General features: G+C 30.6%; 1 protein-coding gene across 2 annotated transcripts in view; it reads left to right on the top strand.

Annotated features, from left to right (window-relative positions):
• The window catches only part of COL11A1 (collagen type XI alpha 1 chain), a 256,417-nt gene that overhangs the window by 41,181 nt on the left and 201,751 nt on the right, over positions 1-13,485 (top strand). For both annotated transcript variants that reach the window (XM_031967174.1, XM_031967173.1), the window contains exons 3-4: positions 1,159-1,372; positions 4,692-4,854. In XM_031967174.1, coding sequence (XP_031823034.1) covers positions 1,159-1,372; positions 4,692-4,854 — 377 coding nt within the window. The remainder of the gene's footprint in view (positions 1-1,158; positions 1,373-4,691; positions 4,855-13,485) is intronic.

Below are 13,485 nucleotides of genomic sequence, written 5' to 3'. Positions count from 1 at the left end.
CAAAATTTCCCACATTATGTTAGTAAGTTTCAGAAAAATAACCAGCCAATTACAAACCTCAGACAATAATTTAAAATGGAATTCTGTACTTTACTCCATGATATGCCATCCCATATTGATATTTTGTATATTTTCCGCATGTCTTAGTTTTATATAGAAAATTTAAATGTCTCTTTTACTTCAATCTTTCACCAATCTGAGTAGCCGTATTAAGACTCTTATGTTAGGATGTTGATCTTTTCATTGGTGAGAAGTTACCATATCTAGCTCTACCCAGAAGTAAAATGATGATCCACAGGCATCCTTATTATCCTGCCAGGAACCTGCCTGTTCTCTGCCTCCTTATTCCCCTGTTATCAAACTCTATCTGTGGGAACAGTAATCTTATCAATACTACCATTCTTGTAAAGGGAATATTAATCAGATGCCAATTAGACCATTTGCCATCTTTGTGATTTTCTAAAGGGAAAACAAACAAACAAAAACAAAAAAAACAAACACACAAATAAAAATCTACTTTCCCAAATATGTTACCTTACAATATTAGAAAATAAGCTCCTTTTTCACAGGCAATTTTTTGAAAATATATCTGTATCTCCACCCTAGCACACAGTAATTGCTAGGTCAATGCTTTTTCATTTATTTGAAAAAAATAGAACAGGATTATAAAAAATGATGTTTATCTTTTTAAAGAATAGAAACTAATAAATTCATAGTATTAAGTCTCATTAAATTGCCATTTTGAAGCAATAATAGCTTGAGTTTTCCCATAGTAAAGGGAAAACAAAAACAAGTTTGATGTGCTCAGTTAACCCATAAAAACTAGAATTCTTACTGTGTATTTAGCTTGTATTAGTATTGTGACCCAGTCTCCCAACTAGATTTTCAGTTTAATTATGATTATTTCTAAATAAATGATTTCAAGTTTGATCTCTGGCTAAAATGTAATTTTTGTAGAGCACAAGCTATAAAATAATCCTCTCCTCTTTGATCAATAGTTTAATATATACCAATGACATCTTATTGAAATTGCTTGGGCATTTGTATAGTCAACTACAGTCAAGAATTCATCAATACTAAAGAGTACAATTACTTTTCAATTTTCTTTAGATAAAATTTACTTCAAAATTATAACTTTTTTTTTCCTTTTCTAATTAGGTGGTACATTTCCTCAAGATTTTTCAATACTATTTACAGTAAAGCCCAAAAAGGGAATCCAGTCCTTCCTTTTATCCATCTACAATGAGCAGGGTATTCAGCAAATTGGTGTTGAGATTGGAAGGTCCCCTGTCTTTCTCTATGAAGATCAGCATGGAAAACCTGCCCCTGAAGACTATCCTCTTTTCAGAACTGTCAACATTGCTGATGGGAAGTAAGTACCAGGAATAATGTTTTATATTACATTTAATAGTAATAAGCACAATGCTTGGCACACAGTAGGTGGTTTATAAATGCTAACTTGACTGAAATTTATTGAATTTTATTTGATTTTGAGTTTGAAAAGTAAATAAACAAATGATTCAATAAGATTCATTACTCTCTTTAAAGAAATTCTTTGAATTTGATTTTGAATCTTTACTACTTTGGATTATTAAAAAAATAAAAGAAAAAAATCATATCTGATTGTCAGGTCATAACAAAATAACAAAAAACCCCCAGCAAAACAAAGAATTTTATACTCTATTGACTCATTGTCAATATTGATGTTTAAACATTATTATATGTCTTGATTCTTCTTGGTATATGGGCATAAGCAAAGTACTCAAAGGCAAAAAGTATATTTTCTGGATCTAGATCCTTTATGTAAAACTATAAAATTTGTTGAATTAATCAAATGAATGTACCAAGAATAATCCCTAATTTATTTTAATCCTGGGGATTAAAAAAAAAAAGACAGGTCTAATCTTTAAATATCTTAAATCCAAATGTGAAAAGTAGTAAATATATGGTAGTAGTGACCAGAAAAGACTCTTTATCCCGGAAGTCACAGGGATCTTGAATGGAACCATAGGGCAAATGATTGAAAAGCCTTTTTAGATGCAATGTTAATGTTGGTGCATACATGGCAGTTCTCATACAAAGAGGTAGAAAAGTTACTGCTTGAAGCAATAGTAGGAGCATAATCCCTGGGAATCTAGAGCTCAGTGCCCTAGCTCCTTCTGTTTATATTCACGTGCTTACATTTGACTAAGACAATTATCAATCAAATAATTAATCCACAAGTATGTACATATATATATATATATATACATATATATATATATATATATATGCCAGGCCCTGAGTGCTGGATTTATCAAGGATTAAATTGACATTATAAGACTAAAAACACAAGAACAAATCATAGTTTTGCTCATTATGATTTGGATATTAAACAAAATTTAATCTCCATTTTTAACATATGGATATATTTTTCCCAAGATGTCACTCAGATCACTTATGAACTAGCTGAGTCAGTGTTAATTTCTTTGGATACCATCACAGAAAATAATTTTTTCATTGAAATAATACTAAAAAGCAACTAATTAATAACTGTTTTTTCATAATAATCATTTCCAGCAAGATAAAGTTAAGCTAAACAAATTCTTAATGCAAATCATTACAGGGAATAATCAGACATCATATGAAGATACTGAAAAATGAGCTTGTATTTATAAATGAAAGTTTTACTATTAGGTCTTTATATATACATGTATGCATGTGTGCCCACATATATATGTTTATGTATGTCATACTAATTAAATTTCATTGTTACTTGAGTTTACAGAGTAACTTCAGAAAAATAATTATTTTCAGTGTATCCTAACACCCTTTTTAATAATGTTAAATCACTCCAAAATGGGAAATGGTTATTATTTTTATAATAAAAGTGCAGGTATAAAATATTAAAAATTATATGTTGACAAGTTTTTTCTAGAAAAGAAACATATTCATTTCAGTTTTACTGTGTGTGAAACACCTTATGTTGTCTACATAAAACTTTATTCAAACTCCCACCCTAATCCAGAATAAATCCACCTATTCATTCATTTATTCATTCATTCACAAATCCTTATAAAGTATCTTCTATGCTCAGAGGAACAGAAGGAGGATGGGATGATGTTCTTTCCTGCAGAAAGCTTGTATTCTAATGAACTAGATATAATTTGTGCCCTTCAGTATTTTAGGTTCTCATTCAGTCAAGTTTTCATTTTCATTTCATTTGTTTTTTTTTTAAGCGATGTGAGTATTCCTTTCCCCAGTACAGAGAGCAGGATATCTTCTTAACTTGCTGTAGCAGAAAAAAAAAAAGAGAATATTCATAATGACATGGCCAGTCTTCTGTTAATAAGATATTTTCACAAATAACTCTGACCCAAGTTATATTGTGAAAGTATAAACAGAGGTAAAAAGAGATAGGTTATTTCACTAGAGTGTGCCATCAGAGAAATTAAAATGAATGTCTATGGAAATATACTTTGCCTTTAGCAATAGTGATGCCAGGTCACATGAATTGGGACTTATAACAGTCTCCTAACTTTTCTGTACTTATTTCATGGATCAAATCCTAGATGCTTCTGGAATATCAATCAAGCACCTTTCACATGGAAAAATATGAAGTCTCAACCAGAGGGCTAGTGGCATTAAAAAAAAATCCAAGTGAGCAGCTTCACTCACATGTTTTCCATTAGTACCAAATATTCTTAATAAAAATTCATCATTATACTGTACAGTTAGGGTATGTATGTTTCCAAATGGGTTGGACATGTCTCCCCCCAAGTCTGTCATCACCATTCCTGAATTAGCTGGAGCCAGTAGCTGTAGGGTGATTTGAAACTCTCTCTCCACACATGGATTGAATATGTTGCTTTTTCAGTGTTCCCACTTCTTGCCAGCTCTGGAAAGAAGGAAAGTTATTGTGTCTTAAACTTGGAACCTTCACACAGTAGCTCAATAGTGATCTATTACTGTTTTGAAATTAAACTGGAAAAATGAAGCAAGAAGACTCAGAATAAATATGAAATAAAGATAGGAGCACACTGTCTTCAAGGGTTACAATGTTTGGTTGCTTCAGATGGAATAAATTATTCTACTAATAGACAAGCCCTTTCACAGTCACCCTCTGGGGACCTTGGTGATAGACTTTTCTGCCCCTCATAAGTGGAATTCCACTTTATTTGCAAACATTTATGCACATAAAACCTATTACTTACCTTAGATGCCATCCTAATCTCTATCAATCACCCTCATATTGACAGTATGAAATCAAACCTATGTTTTTTCAATACAAAGTAAAAAAAAAAACACAAACAACAACAACAACAACAACAACAAAACTAGCAACTACTCAACAACCTTAACCAGTTAAGTCTCTGAAATAACTTACATTTCTCCCCTGCCCTAGCACTAAACAGAAAGGGCAGCATAATAATACAATTGTGATCAGGAGGGATCACTGGCAGGTGTACAGCTTCCTTATCCCAGAAAGTCAGAAAATAAGAATCATTTATGGGTATTCAAATACCTATGTTGGTCCAATTGAATGATTAATCTTGCTGTTCTTTGTTATTATTGTTGTTATTATTATTTTAAAATACATATTTATTGTGCAGAACGTAGATATGGTCAACTCAATCATTAGTAATTTGCAAATAAATATCTTTGGAGTGGTTATCTCTAAAACTCATAAAATAACTGTGCTGTTTATCAAGGTGGCATCGAATTGCTATCAGTGTGGAGAAAAAAACTGTGACTATGATTGTTGACTGCAAGAAGAAAACAACTAAACCACTCCAGAGAAGTGACAAAGCAGTTGTTGACACCAATGGGATAACAGTTTTTGGAACAAGGATTCTGGATGAAGAAGTTTTTGAGGTAAAAAAAAAAAAAAATCACACTTAATTCAAGCTGAATATGTTTGAGGATAAGCTAAAAAAAAAAAAACTGGCAAGATTAATAACAGTAACTCTTAGCTACTTGGTAGGTGAAGTTTGGAAAGGAAAGAAAAGCTGGCCTACTTTCTGACCCTGTGGGTGTATATAATGTTGGTGTTTCCTGTTGCTCAGAAGGAGAATGACTAGACATTACAATTGTAATGCCTCAAAAACAGTTATGCAGATTGGGTGATTGGAACACAGAAGTGCCATTCTCTTGGGAAGGACAAATGGTTTTATTCTTACTTCTTTGTGTTATTTTCTTTGGATATTTTCCTCATTTCCTTCTTTAGGAGATTACCTTGAAACAGACAAGGCAAAGACTTCATTTCTCTTTTCTTTGTAAACTTCTCCAAGTTAAAGCAGAGATCATCTAGCACATGGCAAACATATTTGTTTTCATTATAATAACATTATTTTCTCTTAATTTTTTGATAATGAGCTTATTGTTGAATAGACTTTGAAAGGTAGAACTTACATTCCATAGTAAAAGTTTTTCTTCTTCTCACTAATCAAAAATTACTCCAATATTTTTATCATAAAAAGTTAACATTTGTTAAATATTTACTACTTCTCAGGCACTGGGAATACAAATACAATAATCCCCATTCTCAAGAAACTTACATTCTTAGAAGATGGAAGGATGAGAACAAGTACTTATACAAGTACTTATAATATATGATATATTATATATGTGTTTATATAGAACAACTATAAAAAATAAACTAAAATGAACACAAAGTACTTAAATGCAAAGTTTCTTGAAGGGAAAGCACTAATTTTTTTTTGGGGGGGAATCAATAAAAATTTCATGTTCATGGTAGTTCTTCTTTGCATCTTGAAGGAACAGAGTGATTGTACAAAGCAGAGATAAGGAGAGATTACACTCCCCATGTGAAAAACAGCCAGTGCTAGACCAGAAAAAGAAGAGAGTTTTGTGTGTGAGAAAAATAACAGAGGGCATCTTTAATTTTTTGGTTTATTTTCTATTAGTTTAATATAATAAAATAAGGATGTTGCTAGAAAGTAAAAGGAAGATATTTCTGATGTACTGAATTTTCTAATTTTTATTGCTTGTAGTTTCATTGAATTTTACACACACACACACACACACACACACACACACACACATATTCCCAAGTCACATAGTTATCAGTAAGTGACCATTTTCCCTACAAAAGTTGACTATACTTTCATGATGAGCCATACAGTTATGTAACACTTTGAGAAAGCTTGTCAATTCATACATGTATGATAGAATGTGCTGCACACAAAAATGTTGTTCCTATTGGGCCTTCTTACATGATCATGAACTTCTAATAGGAGCCTAGCATTTTTCAGTGTTCTTCAGTGTAGTCACACTTCTATGACTTTTTAGTTACCACATGTTCATACTTGAAAATTCTATCAAACTTAGAATTCTTCTAGATTAGAAATAATGTTAAATGTTAAAATTTTAATCCATTCATATCATGCAACAACATGCCAACATATGTTTATCTGTATTAATAGTTGTATATTATTGAATTTCACATCCAAATCAAAATCCTCTCTATAATATTCTGAGAAAGTGATGTATATTTTTAATACCTCCAATGAAGGATACATTTATTAATAATTTATTATGACCAATACCTTTTAGTAGGTATTTTGGCTGACATAGAAAAACGTAAAATACAATTCCTACCTTTTGGAATGTATAATTTATTCCAAAAATAATTTTGGATTTTTAGCTGGAAAGAACCTTAGAAGTCCTCATCATATACAATCTACTCATTTTATAGGTGAAAAAACTAACCTATAGTGTAGAAAAATATAGATAACTTTTCTAGAGCTATGCAGATTGTATGTGGCAGAACTGACATTTCAGCCATAGTCTTCTTATAATAAAACCCATATTCTTTCCATTATACTACTATATGTTTCCTTCCTACTAATGGGACTCTATATAGCATACTATCATCTTGCTGAATTAATTCATTCTTATCAGTGAGGTGATTTAAAAATCATTTAAAAGTATAAAAAGAGGTAAAAGGACATTTACTTATAATTATCTAAATTAATGAAGTATCAGTTAAACCAATAGTAGATCATGTAAAGAAGGATACCATGTATGAAAACATCACCATTTCCCCAATTCCTTAACTCCCTTCTTCCAAATATTTATTTTCATGTAGATATAGTTATATAAATATACACACATGTAAAATAATACAAATATTTCCATATACATATGTATGCATCTTCAGAGATGTTTTTAAATTATATTTAGGTAAGCAGAGAAATTTCATCTAGTAAACTGATCATAACTATATTCATGATTGACTTGATTTCCCCACCACCACCCTTAGTTTAGCAATTTGTTTTGCTCATTTCTTTTTTTTTAAATTTAATTTCTTTTTTGTTTTGCTCCTTTCTAAATACATGATATGGTATGTAGAACAGCAAATGTTTTTAAATCAGAATGTAATAGAGCAACAGTTTTATATCATTACTAATTTTAATAATTGATGATGATGATAATGATTATATGATAACACAATGATTACACCCTCAATCTTTTAAAATTTAGAACATGTTTGTGACAAAATTTGCTTATTTTTTTTTTTTTTACTGTTGGCATATTTTAAAATTTTAATTAAAGTAACTTCATCTTTTAAGCTACTTTTATTCCATGACCTCTATAAAATTCTTTTTTTATTCCCACTTCCTTTTCAGATATGTAGGTAGTGAAATAGATCCAGGAAGTGAAATGAATTTAACTGTTAATTGAACCTGAGTACCACTTCCAGGGCCAATGTGCTTTCTAGAAAGCAGAGGATTGTGGAGGCATATCATATAAATCATTTGTATTTGAAGCCTCAGAGATCACTTAATGGTTATAAATCTATTAAGTTAAGCACTTCTTCAAATTATTTTTTATAATGAAAATAATAATTAGTTGCAAATAAAGTTTTAAAGTGAAAAATAATTATGTGTAAACCTAGATGTTTTCTTCTTAATGAAAAATTGAAGATTGCCATGAAACTGATTTAATGTGTTCATTTTGTGTTAGTTTTAATGATTATAATAAATAGATGGACAGTATCAAGAGCTCAAGAATGCTATATGATGATCATTGATCTTGTGATATTAAAAATTTTGATTGGTTATTGAAGAATCAAGACTAGAATCTGAAAGGAGGATTAAGGAGATGAAGTTCAGGACAAATTCAAGCTCATAGAAGTTGAAATTTGGTAACGAGGACCTACTGTGAAGAACAAAAGTAGATTTTAAGGAATGAACTAAAAACATTTCATTTAATTCTCAGATGAATTTATAACATTGCGATGCATTTTAATCTGTATTTTAAAAGAATTACTAGAATCTCTCTCCCCACATGATTCATAAAGCAATGTATATACAAACAAATAAATCAAAAAATTATTTAAAAAATAATTGCTAGAATCTAACTCTAATTAGGTTCATTTTTCTTCACATCTCTTTGGAAGCTCCTTTGAAGTTCTTTCTTTTGGTACTTATATTAGTTGTGGTACATACTATGACCTGGGATACATTCTTTGGAAAGTAGGGTATATGTCTTAGTGTAATAAAATTTAATTGTTTTCAAATCTTTTTGTGACTGAAAGTAAGTAGTTTAACAAAATGTGGGGAAAACATCTATATTTGTTGATTATAGTATCAACTTTTAGACTACAAAATAAAATAAAATCTTTATTTGTTAGCTTTCTAATATATTCTATGCCAATAATAGTTAAATTTATTCTGAGGATTGAGGCCTCTATTAAATGGGAAAAAACTTCATAATTTTGTTGCATATTTGAAAGAATAGATCATTTCTATCTTGAAGGGTATTTTTTCCAATGACAATAAAATTAAACTACATTCTAAACTGTGAAGTAATCTCAATAGTTTATTTGGACATTACTAAAGATGAGGAAGTTTAATATTTAAAGCAAAATTCACAATGATTAAGACAGTAGTAACTTTATTAAATTATTTGGACTTTGTCAAGGCAGCTATTGATCCACTGAATAGATCACTTCCCAAGAGCCTGAATGACTCAAGTTCAAATTTAGGTCAGACATTTACTAGATTTGTAACCCTGGATAAGTTGTTTAATCTCCTTTTTGCCTCATTTCCCTAACTTTAAAATGGGGGGGGGGAATAGCATCTATCTTGATATGAGGATCAAATGAGAGAATATTTTTTAAAAATATGCATCACTTAATGAGCCAACATATAAATGCTTATTCTTTCTCCACTCCCTTCTCTTTGCATTCATTTAAAAACTTGGAAAATATAAAATGAACATTTGCTTCATAGGGACAGGAATTATTTTAAAATATATGATTATATTCTTAATATAATAATTTGTACTCTTTATTTTTTGACTTCCATTAACTAATTGATAGTTACTTAAAATGAACAGTTACTTAAAAAAACTTAATTTTAATTTAGATTTTACAATATATTAAGACATTAAGAATATTTTAGTTAAATAAAGCCTTAAGAGTTATCCAAAACACTTCCCTACATATAAACCAGGAATACTTTTTTCATAGCATTCCAAAAATCATATAAATTTAAAGTAGGAAGGATCTTCAAGGATCATCTAGACTAGAGGTGGGGAATCTTTTTTCTACCTAGGACCAATTGGATATTTATAATATCATTCATAGACCACATGAAATTATCAACTTATAGAATTCAAACAGTGGAAGATTATTGTACTTAGCTTTCAGATCATCATTGCCTATAATTGATTAGCAAATGATTTTGCAATCATGAAGACTCCTATCCCTGATCTAAACTCCCTCAAACCTCACATCTATTGAATACATCCCCTCAACAACACCCCCAACAAATAAGTATCCGATATCATCTTAAAGATCTCTCCTGATATTGTAATTACCTCACAAAGTATACACATATCCATATCCACATGTAAACACACACATATATGTATATACACACATGCATGCATATCTATACAGATATGCATATTTCCATAGATACCCTAAATATTAATTTTTAAAGAAAAAAGATATTTTAGTTTTCAAGTCTTACGTTCTGATTAAATTATCAGACATGTTAAATAATTATTTTGAGACGTACTTATCTATCCACCATCCTATAAATATTTAGTAATATTAGTATATTCGGGAAATGATCAAATCATCTCCTTTTTGTCTGGGTCAAAAATAAGAAATATCAGAGTTTTAGTTATATTTTGGCCAGATCCCCATAGCTTAAGCAAAGTAGAAACAAAACAACAAAAAACTTAGACATTCTTTGGATAATTGAGAAAAAAATTTGTATGATCTAGCATGCATCTTTCTGTTTCAGAAAAATACTATAATTGCAGAATTATGTAAATTGTTGTATTTGGTTGATGATGTGTATATACAGTTTTCTATTAAAATAGCATTTCTTCCTTTCTTTTGGAGGCTTATTATAAGGCCTTTGATTATGGGATTCAAGCCTAATTTGAGTTGTGACCAAAAGATTTAATCATTCAATTCAACATGGGTTGCTGACAAGATAACAAGGGTTGATAACAAGAGTTTAAGATACTAATGACAATAAAAGCCATGCCCCACAAGGCTTAGTGAAAGAAACTAGAAATATTTGACCAGGAGATAAGAAAATTTAGAGGATAAAATATTTATGGCTTCAGATAACCAAAGACTTGTCATTTTTGGCCAGCCAAAAAAGGCTGAAGTCAAGACCAATGAACAGAAATTTATAAGGCAATAGATTTTAAGGTTTTTTTTTTGTTTGTTTGTTTCTTTTGTTTTAACTATTAGAGCTATTTAAAAATAAGTTGTTTTTTGAGTTGAGGGTTTGGGTTCTTCATTATTAGAACTGTTTAATCAGAGATTGGGTGGCAATTTTTGGTGCATATTATAGTGAAGATTCATCCTTCCTTTGAAGGACCAAATAAATACCAAATAGCTTCTAAGGGTCCTTTAGCCTTTAAAATTCTCTAATACTGTTAGTGAAATGACCTCACAAACAGTATGTCTGAGTTCTTTCTTCTTAAACATAGTCAGAAGGGAGTATATACAAAGAAAGTCCTTTATGAAATGTCAGTTTGTTTTCCTAGGATTACAATAAAAGTGATACAAGTTTCAACCAACTTTTTCCATCAAAGTTCAAATCCCCATTTTTGATACAATTGGCCCTCATTGCTGAAAAGGAACTAAAAATGGTTACATGACTCATTAGAAAAGAAACATAGCTATGCGGCAGGCACTTAATTTAGACCATAAATGTTCAGCACTAAGAACAGCAACATTTCTGTGATTTGCAGTGCAGTTTTGAAAATTAATGTCTCCCAGCCCCTCAGTTTCCCTTAGGTCCAAGACAACAGTTTTGACAGAAGACCATTAAAACAAGCTATTTAATTTCAACTCAGTATTTTATTAATAAATTATGTAAGATTGATGGCTCTAATTTGGTGTTCAGTCATTAAACTTTCTTTTCTCCAGGACATCTAACCAATGTCCCTCCATTTGATTATGTCTGTAATTAGATAAAACCAACAATGATTGCTTCAAAATTATGACTATTATATCAATGAGCCCCTAAGTTAAAAGCCCTAAGACTTGTAATTTATTATCCTTGACAGCAAAATATTAGAAGTCCCCAAATGTGAATTTACTGCTTTGTACAGCAAAACATGCTAGTGCTCACATATGAGTGATCAATGGACAGTTTTACTTGGGGTGGGTTTTATTGATTGGAACTGTCTTTACCTTTTTTTTTGGCAAAATATGTGCATTTGGGAATGTATGTTCTCCTGGCATGCTTTCCTGTGAAAAATTTTATGAAGTGGAATAAGTTTTGCTTTCCATCTCATATTACATATTCTGAGACTTTTTTTGGGAGGGGAACATATTTTGAAAATGAAATGAGGAAGTTCAGGCAGCTTTATGTCAGTGGATAGAGCACTGGATCTGGATCAGAAAGACTTTAATTCCAATAATGCTTCAGATGCTTATTAGCTGGATAACCCTGGATCAAGACACTTAAACTTTCTTATCCTACTTTTTCTCATGCAAAATATAGATAATAATGATATCTACATCACAGAGGTGTTGTGAGAATTAAATGTGGTGATACTTATAAAGTGCTCTCCACAATTTGAAGCACTGTATAAATATGATGATAATGATTATAGTAATCACTAATGTAGTGCTCCATGTGTTGGAAAACATTTACTATACATTAGATTATTTAAACCCAATGGCAACCCATATAGGAAAGTATTAAAAATATTGTGTCTATGTTATAGATAAGGAACTGAGGCCCAGAAAGCTTCAGTGAATGGAGCCATGATGATAGGTATGAATAAATTGTAGAGGTGAGATTTAATGTGTCAGACAATCTAAAATGGTTGCGATCTCACTGATTTAGAAATCCCTTCTCCAAAATGCAAATTTCCCAGTTGTTCCTGTGCCATTCTTAGAGGTATTCTAAGAAAAAACCAGATGGGATTTGAACCTAGGTTTAAAAAAAAAAAAAACAACTCTAGAGTTGTTTATCAATGTTTATCAAAACATTAAATCTTTCATACAAGTATCAGGCAGTATAATTTAAAGTAAATAGTCTTGGTCAGTTTGGTAGCATAGGGTATTAAATTTGGAGTAAGGAAGATCAAGGAAGAGCTACATAAAGTGCTATATACTTTATAATTATTATCTCATCTGATTCTCACAAAAGCTGTAGGATTGTTTGGCCTGTACTAGCTTCATTTATAGCTGGGGAAACTGAAATAAATAAGTTAAGTAACTTGCGAAGTGACATATATCTAGTAAGTGTCTGAGGCTGGACTTGAATTTAGATCTCTCTGACTCCAGGCCCCGTTCTCTATTGATTGCACCACTTAGCTGTTCTTCGCCTGCCTTAGCTTGTTTTCTCCTCTGTAATATGAATGTGAAAGTAGCATGAAAAATGAGATAATATGTATAAAATCAAAGTGTTATAATAGTGCTAGTTATTGTTTTTTATTCCTCACCTCTTTACTTGTGTAATATTATGATATAACTTTTCAAAAATTTCTTCAATAAAATGATGCATCATTTTCTCCCACATTATACATCATAGCCCTATTGGACTTTTGTAAGATGAAGAGATGAATAGCTAATTATATCTCACCAATTCCCCTTAAGACATCTCTGACCTTTTTCAATTGCTTTTTTAAAATTTAGTTACTACTTCAAAAGAGAAATTTGTTAACCTCTTTTGGCAACATAGCAGTATCTACTCATTTTTAAATATTATGACTTCATTTTTTTTCAGAATGAAAGTAATTGTATAAGTACTAGATGAAACAGAGATACTTTTTTCCTATATTTGATCAGGGTCAATCTACCCATTATTTGATTGGTATATGCAAATAACATGAAGAAGAATAGATTTTTGAAGCTAGATAGTATAGTGAATAGAGTGTTGGAGCTGGAGTTAGGAAGATTTAAATTCAAATCCAACCTCAGATGCTAGTAGTTTTGTAACCTTAGTACTAGTCAATCATGCAAAGTTATATTTGACTGATTGCACTTTATTT

The sequence above is a fragment of the Sarcophilus harrisii genome, chromosome 4, assembly GCF_902635505.1.
Source record: "Sarcophilus harrisii chromosome 4, mSarHar1.11, whole genome shotgun sequence".
In the NCBI taxonomy this organism is placed as follows: Eukaryota; Metazoa; Chordata; class Mammalia; order Dasyuromorphia; family Dasyuridae; genus Sarcophilus; species Sarcophilus harrisii.
The sequence above is the reverse complement of the archived record's forward strand: the minus strand, read 5'-3'. Positions and strand labels throughout refer to the sequence as shown.